Genomic DNA, 10,429 nt, shown 5'->3' with positions numbered 1-10,429 from the left:
ATGAATAATATGGCCCAGAAAGTACAGAGCTTAAATACTCAAATAAGAATTTTATTAACAATTGACTTTTGTGCTTTAGACACATTGTAGCACATCATTGTACACTGCAACCACAGTCTCATTTCAAGCCAGAAGTTGGATCTTGCATTTCAAACCATACATTTGAAAAGGACAGAATGCTGACTTTAAACTATTTTGTAAAAACAAAAATAAATGACATACAGAATGGTGATGTGTCCATAAACTGGTTTCCATGCTTTCTCACCTCACTTAGCCACCAAATTGGGTCAATAATGATCTTAAAGAAAAATCCTCCAGAGGTGCATGTACCAAAACAAAAGCAGAAAAGTGTAATTTGTACGGAGTAAAAAACATTTTGTACTTTGAACTAGAAATCTCACTGACATTCGTGGGATAAGAGTCCAAATCAGTGCTAACTTACAAACGTAGCACTTTCAGATGTGCAATTCCCAAGCTCTGTAGAAGCTAAACATTTTAGTTGCAGTGTACATGTTTTGCTACACAGTCTCATTTTCAAACCAGAAGTTTGCTCACGCATTTCAAACCAGAACTTTGTAAAGGACAAAATGCTGACTTCAACTATTTAAAAAAAAAAAAAGAGCAATAAAGATCTTAAAGGAAAATACTCCATAATGGCATGTGCCAAAACATAAATAATAAAAGTGCAAATTGAACAGAGTAAAATACATTTGTACTTTGAACTTACAACAATTGAAATGTCACGACATTCGTGGGACAAATCAGTGCCAACTTACAAACATAGCACTTTCAAATGTGCAATTCTCAAGCTCTGCAGAAGATGAACATTGTGTAGCACAAAAGTCTGCACTGCAATACAGTCTCATTTCAAGGATGAAGGTTGCTCTTGAGGGACTGGACTTTGTTTGAAAGCTTTGAATCATCCAGTTCCAAGAAAAGTTTTTGGAACACCTTAAAGGTGTACTTCAGCTGTCTGGGATAATCGAGATTCAGCGCGTAGGTCAAGCCAAGGAGGACAGAGCAAGCCCTTGCAATATCTCCAAGTCCTGTGATGACTTCCATGCCCTCTATGACGATCCCAATGTTCTTTGGGCTGTTGCTTGTAGAAGCTCCAGGCTTTGGGGTCACAGTAATGGCCATTATGACCTGTTCAAGTTCCTCCAAGTTCTCAGTGTCCTGCAACATGAAATTGTTATTGTCTTAGTATAAAACTGTCAGAAATATATTGCAAGCATATCACATTACTAGAAAATACATTCATTATTGTTTTCATAGCTTCTAAATCTATTTTATTAGATTTTATTTTCTCGCAGGCCTTGGTGTCAAATTGTTCTTAATTTTTCTTCTCTATTTTGATGTTTTTGTACAGGGTTCATGCAGGTTACAATAAGTCAAATTTAAGACCTTTTTAAGACATTTTAAGACCATAAAGATGTAAATTTAAGACTTACATGATGCATTACTAAAAAAATAATCAGATCAAAGAAATTCTGAAAAAAAAAAAATCATCATTAATTTAATTTACAGATAAAGGTCACATATCTAGATCAAGCACCTACTTGAAGAATTAAGGAAATATGGTCCTTGAATTAAGTTAATGTAAATTATGTTCACCTACGTTGAATTCTTTGATAAGATGTCCCCCTTGTTCTCCAAGGTATTCTATAAGACACCGAAGAACAACCTCTCTGGTCCTCTCAGTCGAAGAGGGCACTGAGTCCTGGGGAGGAATGCAACAACTGAGAAGTCAATCACTAAAAAAAACCTGGATGTTTCTGTAATTTAGAAATGTAAACACATGACACCTATCAATTCTGATCGTACTTTACATGCCTACTTTACTTAATGTATAAAGCTTCGTCAGACCACAAGGCAGAGCTTCATAATGGCTTTAAAGTAGAAAATGCACTGTTTATGATTTCGTGATAATCCATTAGCCACTTCCACACATGCACTGCAAGCCTGAAATTATAAAGACATCACCTGAAGGAGATGAATGTGTGAACACAAATGTTCGAATCTGACATTAAATGGATTTAACCCGGACAGCTCTATAGTACAAAGTCTGTGTCATTTCTGAATTACCCCATTTGTGAATACAATATCCGGAGGATTCACAGTGAGCAATTGGAGGTATTAAAAAGGGTTAACCCTGTTAAAAAGGGTTTTCTTGGGAGTTTTTCCTCAGTCAATGTGAGGGTCTAAGGGCAGAGGCTGTTGTCATGATGCTATGTAAAGCCCTTTGAGACAATTTGTAAAATGGGCTATACAAATAAAATTGCCTTGCCTCTGATCAATTTGTAAAACAAAAAACAGCATTTTAAAAGGCATGAGCTGTTATTAGTTTTTTCTTATCTAAAATAGGGCAGCAGCTCTGGAGGACAATTGTCTATCATTCAGTTTGATGGCCTTATTCATATAATTTGAAAATCTTATGGAACAAAGCTACTTCTAATTTTGAAAATTACTGTACCTGCAGCAGTTCCATTATGATCTCCAGTCTTTTTCCAAGTGCTCCACCTTTGGCACGAAATAGCGTCAGTAGCTTGGGAGTGTGACGGTCTAACGCAGACATAAATTCCAGTTCCAGAAGTACAGTAGTTGTTCTTTGAAATTCTGCATTGATCTGAAACACAAAGGCAACAAAAGAGACAAAAGGTATCACATCAGTTCTTAGCCTCTTAAACCTCTTTCATATAAATTGTGTAACATTCAATACCTTTTGCCACTGTCAGAGTACTGAAGTCCCCCTCCACAATATTTGCATATTTAAACATTCTGGAATTGTAAATGAGGGAGAGTTAGATGTAATTTTAAGCATTTTAATGACATTATTGAAACTTTGTGGAAAAAAAACATGTTAGACAAATTAAAGTAAGAGTATTTTTTTACATCTTGAAGTCAATTTGACAAAATTATTTGGAAGCAATCCCTTACAGGGTCGTCAGTTTCACATTTTCATTGTTTAACAGGAATTACACATTCCAACTTACTTGAGAATGGTCAAACAGGGCAGGCCAGCGGTCCTTCATGGCTCGAACAGTTGGACACAGATTGATGATTTCATGTCGTCTGAGGGCAAATGTTTTGCTCATTTGGTCTTTGACTACATTTTCATTGTTCTTTTTTGACTCTGTGACCAGCTCTTCCCTTACTTTCTCCAAGCTCTGCTCATTTTCACCAGCTGGGTAGGGTGGAAGATAATTGACCTCTGCTCTTTTTGCCTTTTTCACATTTTTTGCAGACTTCCTGTCAGCAGGGCATTTATGTTTTAGAGCATTGCATGTAACATCTGGAATACCAAAGCCTCTTAACTTGGTTCTGTAGTTATCCATCTTGTATTTAATACTATTCTGCCAACCAATGATGCCTGAAGAGCTCCCCGGATCCTTCAGACATGGGTGTGTCTTGATAAGTGCTTCAGTGACAGAAAGACAATTCTGGAGTGATGGATAGGGAGTGTATGTATAAATGGACTGAGCTAGCTTTTCAAGTATGTCTGACTTGATGTTTGGCATAGTCAGCAGTGTGCCCTCTTTTCTATAAACTTCATTTGCTCTTTCAAGAATAATTTCGGTTTCAACAGAGAAACGTGGAATAATCAAATCAGTTGGCCATGGTTTCTTTTGTAGGCTGCTGCTTGCTGACATGATGGCTGAGCTTTCAGATGATGAATCACATGAGCCACAGGAGTCTTTTACAGTGGAACTTGTGGAGGCAGGATCATGGGATTGCTCTGAGGTGAAACTTTCATCATAGCTGTCATTGAGTGGTAATGGGTACAAATTGAGAACAACTGGATTGATTGTCACAACCTTAATTGTGGCTTTGTGTGTAATTTCAGCAGTGGAGTTGAGAGTAAAGTAATCAAAATCTGGATCTAAATACTGCAGGCTGAAGTCGTCGGGTATACTTAATGTCTGCTTGATGACCAAGTTAAGCTCCTCCATTGTCTCTGGTATTCCGGATGGAAGAGTCAGTTTCTCTATTCTGTGACCAAAGAGGACCCGGAGCATTGCTGAATCCATGTCAGGTGGCCTAGTGAGAAGAAAATAGTCTTTAAAAAAAAATAAAGGTTATACCTCCATTAAGCACCAAAATTACTCAAACCCTCAAAAACAAGTGATGTGTGGGCATCCGTTTTTTGTAAATAAGCCAATTCACAAAATCACCAACACCCTACAGTTTATGATAGATGGAAAAGATAGACTCTACAATGTACAACAAATGTAACATTTCAGTGTAACCACACGCATTCCTGCAAGTCTGTAAGCTGCAAGTGGATAGACATCTTGAAGGCTGAGGTGATGAACAAGATTCACTTCATTACAGGTTTCCAACAGAAAAGATCTGAGGTGCTCCAGGTACCAAGCATTGAGTTTCTTGACAATGAAGTAAAGACTGCTTTCCAAGATCAACGTCTGTATGATCTCTACAAAGTCTGGAAGCCCTCCTGTAGAACCATACGTCAAGATCATCTCAGCTGAATACCTTGTTCCATGGTATGTCAAAGTGTTTGACAACTGTACACTTGTTAGCTGAGGGAACAGTTTCTTGACAGACTCCGGGATGTCAACATATAGTATTTCCAAAGGCAAAGATGACACTTTACTGGTAACCAGGGCAGGCTTAGCCATATTTCTTTGCCAATTGTAAGCCATCATCAGCTGATGTTTTGTTGAAAGTGAAGCCAAGACATTCCTGAAATAGCTTGAGAACCTCACAACACGCTTGAAGAACTTATACTTAGCCTCAAAGCGCATAGTCCACAGTCCAACTAGAGGACCAAAGGCTTCTATGAGCGCAGGATAGTGCTCCAAAAAATGGTGTTTGGGTGTCAATCTTAAATCAGGGAAAACTTCTTGCAGTCTATGACGATGCTCAGATATTTTTTGGTCAAGAAAAGCAACACTTTCAACGGAGTGGAGAGGGGCCACAGAGAGCTCTACAATGTCTTTAAGGGTCATGAGAATTTGCCACGCTGGATCATCAAAGGGTATCCTTGGGCCAATGAGTAGTGGCAGTGACCTTATGAGTGCCCAGTTCTCTCCTGTAGTACCACAAATACCAAAATTTACTGGGATGGGTTGAGGGTGGTTAAGATTGTCTGTAAACTCAAATGGAAATTGCTTTATTAAGTCATTAACTTCTGATAATGTGAAGTATTTGTTCTTAATGAAAGTATTCAGACAGTGTGCTAATTCTTTAGGGACAATGCCTTCAAATAGGTCGTGGAGTATATCAGGAGGATAACCGCTAACAAAACTGAAGTGACTCAGCTTCTTAGTCAGTGGGCAAGCTTTCTCGACTCCATAGCAATGAGGCAAGGTGGGGTCATCTTCTACAGTTTTGAGATGCAAGTTATGGTTTCCTCAGTCCGGTGTGGAAATTCCCCACAGCGTACCTCCTTTTGAGAGTATTCAGATTGAGTCCTAAGCAAAACCTGCAAATGGAAGAACCAGTGAAGTTTTCAACAAGTCCACCAAGAGAGTGTGCACCAAGATTGTCTGCTGCCACACAATATACTGTGCCTTTTATGTTCTTTCCAGCACAGGCAACAAAAACTCCTTCCTGTTCCAAAACAGTTCTTTCAAGAGAGGCTCTAAAACAATATCATAGCCAAATCGTTTAATGTCATCGGCTTTGCAGAGAATGGCCAAGTTTATTGCAGAAAGAGTAGAGCGCAGTTCAGGTGGTACATTTGCAAGTATCCAATAAACTGCAGTGATCTTGTGTTTAATGTAATACAAATATTTGGAAACTTAACAAATTACTTTACTGGAGTGTTAAGTACCTTTATTTGTGAGCGCTCCTTCCAGCAATGTGACTGTTCCTATTGACTCCTTGACTGGTCACCATGAAGCGTGCCACCAGAATGTTTTCCCCTCCCTTTTCTAAACGGACTCGAGGGGGGATACCATACTGCTCCACTGCAGACTGAAAACTGTCCAGGACAGTTTGAGCTTTGTTGTTTGTTGCAGCAGTCAGGTAAAGGATGAGCCGTGAAAACCCATCAATACCACTGTATACAACCACTCTCCATCTACAAATATGTAAAAAAGTACATTTTGACCACTTTTTGGAAATAGTATAGAAGCACTGGCACACACATAAGATGAAAATAAGGTCTCATAAAACTCACTGAATGAATTCTGTGAAAAAAAAATGCCATGTCTTATTGCAGATTATGGGGACAAATGTTTTCTGATCATAGGGCCAGTGGTGTTTGAAACAATGCAGGTTACACACAATACACAGGTAATCAAAAAGGTTAAAGGATTGCACTAATTGGCAGGGAACTTTCGTAAATGGTAAACTTATTGCTTTTCAGTTAAAAAGAAGTGTGGTTCCTGGGTTGTTAGTGTACACATGAACTCACACTATCCAATCCAAAAAACAGTGTTTTAACAAACTGTGATTCACTAAAAGTTTCGTACTAAAGTTTATTCTAAATTTATGGAAAAAAATTAAAGAAAGATAAGGGAGACATATGAAATATGCAGGGCAGGGGGCCTCCAGGACAGGTTTGAAAACCCCTGATCTACACAATTCTTAGTGAATGACATCCAATGTTTTTTAGTCACCTCACTGCCGTAAATAGAAGATCTGAAAGCACTGTAATTGCTCAATGAATAAGCTTATGATTTCTGTCAATATGCCAAAGGCTGTTAGGACCTGGGACAGAGTAACATCTTCACTTTAATGTTCGTAATGATAGCCTGCACATCAGTAACCCTTGAGGATCCACACGTTTTAATGATGCCAGCACATGGCTCTCTATAAAAGAAGAGTTACATTAACACATGATGCTGCATACACTGTCTACAAGGATATCATATTTGGACTGTTCATCATAAATACAGTTATATAAATCACTTTTACATTTAATTTAGAACAGAAAGATGGGCTTTTTAAAGGCATTCATCATCAAGATTATAAGCTGTAACAAGTCTTAAAAAAATAATTGAAAACTGATCAGTCTGCTGTATGTGTTGAATGCCACTGTACCAGGGGTGCTCAAACTTGGTCCTGGGGGATCGATGTCCTGCAGAGTTTAGCTCCAACCAGCTAATCAAGCTCTTTGCTAAGCATACTAGAAACTTCCCAGCAGGTCTGTTGAGGCAAGTTGGAACTAAACTCTGCAGGACACGGGGCTCCAGGAATGAGTTTGGGCACCCCTGTACTGTACAAATCAGTCAAGTGATCATACTTTTGACAAAAAGTTGCCTTGATCTCAGATGACCAAGGATCAGCTTGTAGCCAGCGCTGGGGAAATGGTGATAAATTTCAGACACATTCACGTCCAACTCTTTGTCACTTATACTGTTGTAGAAGTCAATATACAGTTGTTGAAGTCATACATGAAGTGCACTGAGTGCACAGTATAGGTATGTGACAAACTGACCTATATACGCACGAGCGCTTTGTTCCCGCGTCTGTGTTCCCAGCAGGTAATCAGCACCAGACGCTTCGGTGACTTAGGAAATCTGTCTTATCTTTGCTTTGTGAATACCTCTAAAGCCCATATACTAGTGAAATAAATTCCGTCATCACGTTGATTGTCACGTTCGAATTTCCAAGATGGCTGCCGTAAGAAGAAAGTTATAAGCGAAGCAACATTTCTCTCGTGTTTGGCATCAAAATCCGCTATGAAGGTGAGTATTTTTTTGTTTCAAAACCCAATACTTTTGATAGAATATACATTTAACTTGAATTAGGTAAAGTTTGGGATTGATTGTAACATTCGCATGTGTTTTTTTACGATCCGCAAGTGACGTTGTTGTCAAAAGCAGAATCGGCCATTCAATCATATTGGCTTCCAAAACTTCTCCCAGTTTTCATCAATCCGTGCAGTATTTTTCAAAGTAATCATACAGAACAAAGGTTTAGAATCTCTAGATTACATTATTGGCATGATTTTGTCAAACATATAAATAAATACCATGGATGGTTATGGATTTGTTTAGGAACAACTGTGCTTCTGGCTGCCTGCTAGGTCATGTGACCCGTTTCTGGCAAGCTGATTTGCCGAATCTTACAAACATCTGTCATCCCTCAAAGAAGCTCAACAGGATCCAATCGGTGTCCTCACTCGTGATACAGATTTTTTTGGTGACACTCTTGACAAGTGTGACTCAACATTAGCCAGACTCCTAGAGTTTCCATCGGACAAAGATTCTTTTGTCAGTGTGATGTCTGTCTGTCTTTCTGCTACAGCTGCTGTCAGAGAAAGACAGTACAAACGATATTTAGAACTGGTTGTGACTGATGAATTACGGAAAGAAACAGAAACAGGTAGGCCACACAACATTGACTCTGAAGAAATTATGGGTATGTTTAGTGCTGCCAAGCACCGAGCTCCTAATGCCACCCTATGCTTCTTGTCATCTAGGATGAGGGCTCAAAAAAAACATCTAGTTGAGTACCTCGATGAACTGAAATATCCTAAAAAGGAAAAGATCATCTACTGGGCAGTAGGTATGGCTCGAAAGAAAAGACAAATTAATCGCCAAAGTCATGTGGAGATGAGACGTGAATTATCACGAAGGGCTGCCCTGAAGCATCAAAAGAAGGATCAAAAGGAGCGAAAAGCTATTGAAAACAAACTTAAAGTGTTAGATGTGTCCCTGATCGAGAGTGATTTCTGCTGTGACTGATATTCTCTCTGGTGCTTTAGTGGGCCGTAATATTTGTCATGTATGGTTTAATAGTGATTCTTGGGGGGAAGACTGTTTACTCAGGACGTGTCGAGAAACTGAAAAAAAAGAAAAAAGGAACTTATGTAATTGCATATTGGGGTGAGAATGAATCGTATGATGATGCTGTAGACTTTGAAGTGTCTGTGTATGAATTAGCAGCAGACTTTATATGCCAAGATCTAACATTATCCTAGAGCTGAAATGATTAATCGATGACTAATCAATTATTAAAATAATCGTCAACTATTTTAGTAATCGTTTTGTTGACAGAATTGTCTGATTTTGAGCCAGAATTAAAATAAAAGTTTGTATTTTTTGACGAAAACCCTGTCTCTTTAGATCTTGTCATGTAAACTAATCTCTATCTAATCTAATATGTAAGCAGAAGTAAAATTGCTTTGTAGTTGTAGATTAAGATGTATTAATATTTGACAATTTAAATTGCTTGCCAGCATTATTAGTCAATTAAGAAATACTAAAGAAACAATGAAATTCTTGTGGCCATGCCAATTGTCTGTTTAATACAATAAATATGTGAATATAGCTTTTATTTGAGAGGATTTTGATTTCATATGGAAATATATGCGTGGATTGATGCTCTCGGATTCATTAATTAGTGGTAAATTAGAAATATTTTTTTTTATATATACACCTTTTAAAAAGAGGTCATCTTAATCTTGTTGGGCTTTTAATTACCTACACTGTGGTGTTTGAATTATGTAAATAGACCAAGAAATGAGGAAGTTATGATATTTTGAAGTGTTTGGTCAAGCGGAAGAGGTCACAGTTTTTCATTGTTTTATTGTTTTAATTAGGTACAAAAATTACCCCTAATTTCCGAATTTAAAAATTCCATAACTTTCTTAATAATTATACGATTTTAATCATTTAAAAAACATTTTAAATGTATTTTTATTATCTATCATATGGTTATGATTATATATTAATTTTCTAGTATTGATTTATTTTGTCACATACCTGCAACGCAATAGCTTCAGACTCAAGTTTTTTGTCTATTAATTTCAGCTACGTATTTTTTATTTTTATTTCGTAAGTAACATAAATGCATTGTTTATTCACTTTTATTTAGGCTACATAATGTTATTCATTTATTTGTTTTCCCTAATTGTCCTCATTATATTTTCCAAGGGCACAATATCCGTCTATTTATGCTACCATCTGTTTTTAATGGGCGGTGTCATCGGCCGCGTCTGGCTGCTTCGTTGGCCGCTGCATGTCTCTGATCCGTCAGTCCCAGGTAATCCTACCAGGGCTTAAAGTCCTGATTTCTAGACTCCAAAGATATGTGAGCCGACAGCTTATAGCGGAGAAGAGAAAAAGGCATGGCATTCGCGACAGAACCCTCTACTCTGAACGAATCTTTAATGTGACTCAGGAAGAATGAGTCGTTTCGGGGAGCGATTCGTTCAGTCGCGCATGCTCAAAATTCTATAGGTTCTGTACTGCAGGCACGTGCAGAGGTAGGTGGGGGGGGGCGTTGGGTGTTTGAGCACCTGCCCCTTTGCCCTTTGGTGCCAAAAGTGCCCTTTTGTCAAAGCAAAATTTCCTCTAATTTTTTTTTTAATAACATGCCCTTTTGTGAATGCCTTGTGAACATGCCCAATCTAAATATTAGTAAAATTTATGAATAATAATTTAGCCGTAAATAAAATGACCCACATGATGACCTTTCACCTGACTACGACGACCTCATCCGACCGGGACGATTC

At 38.1% G+C, this 10,429-nt stretch overlaps 1 protein-coding gene across 4 annotated transcripts; it reads right to left on the bottom strand.

Moving 5' to 3' along the window:
• Positions 1-6,062, bottom strand: LOC122137191. 4 transcript variants are annotated; one of them, XR_006154680.1, is made up of 6 exons: positions 5,795-6,062; positions 2,994-4,038; positions 2,720-2,778; positions 2,474-2,626; positions 1,615-1,720; positions 1-1,176 (listed from the first exon to the last, which is right to left on the bottom strand). XR_006154680.1 is itself a non-coding variant. In XM_042722953.1 (6 exons), exons 4-6 carry the CDS (start codon positions 2,573-2,575, stop codon positions 868-870), a joined length of 513 nt encoding a protein of 170 aa, XP_042578887.1. In that variant the 5' UTR covers positions 2,576-2,626; positions 2,720-2,778; positions 2,994-4,038; positions 5,795-6,023; the 3' UTR covers positions 3-867. The 4 variants fall into 4 exon arrangements, 1 of the variants encoding a protein (XP_042578887.1); XR_006154679.1 differs by having other exon boundaries at positions 2-1,176; positions 1,619-1,720; XM_042722953.1 differs by having other exon boundaries at positions 3-1,176; positions 1,619-1,720; positions 5,795-6,023.
• Positions 6,063-10,429: the final 4,367 nt, after the last annotated feature.

Source organism: Cyprinus carpio, chromosome B4 (genome assembly GCF_018340385.1).
Source record: "Cyprinus carpio isolate SPL01 chromosome B4, ASM1834038v1, whole genome shotgun sequence".
Lineage (NCBI taxonomy): Eukaryota > Metazoa > Chordata > Actinopteri > Cypriniformes > Cyprinidae > Cyprinus > Cyprinus carpio.
The sequence above is the reverse complement of the archived record's forward strand: the minus strand, read 5'-3'. Positions and strand labels throughout refer to the sequence as shown.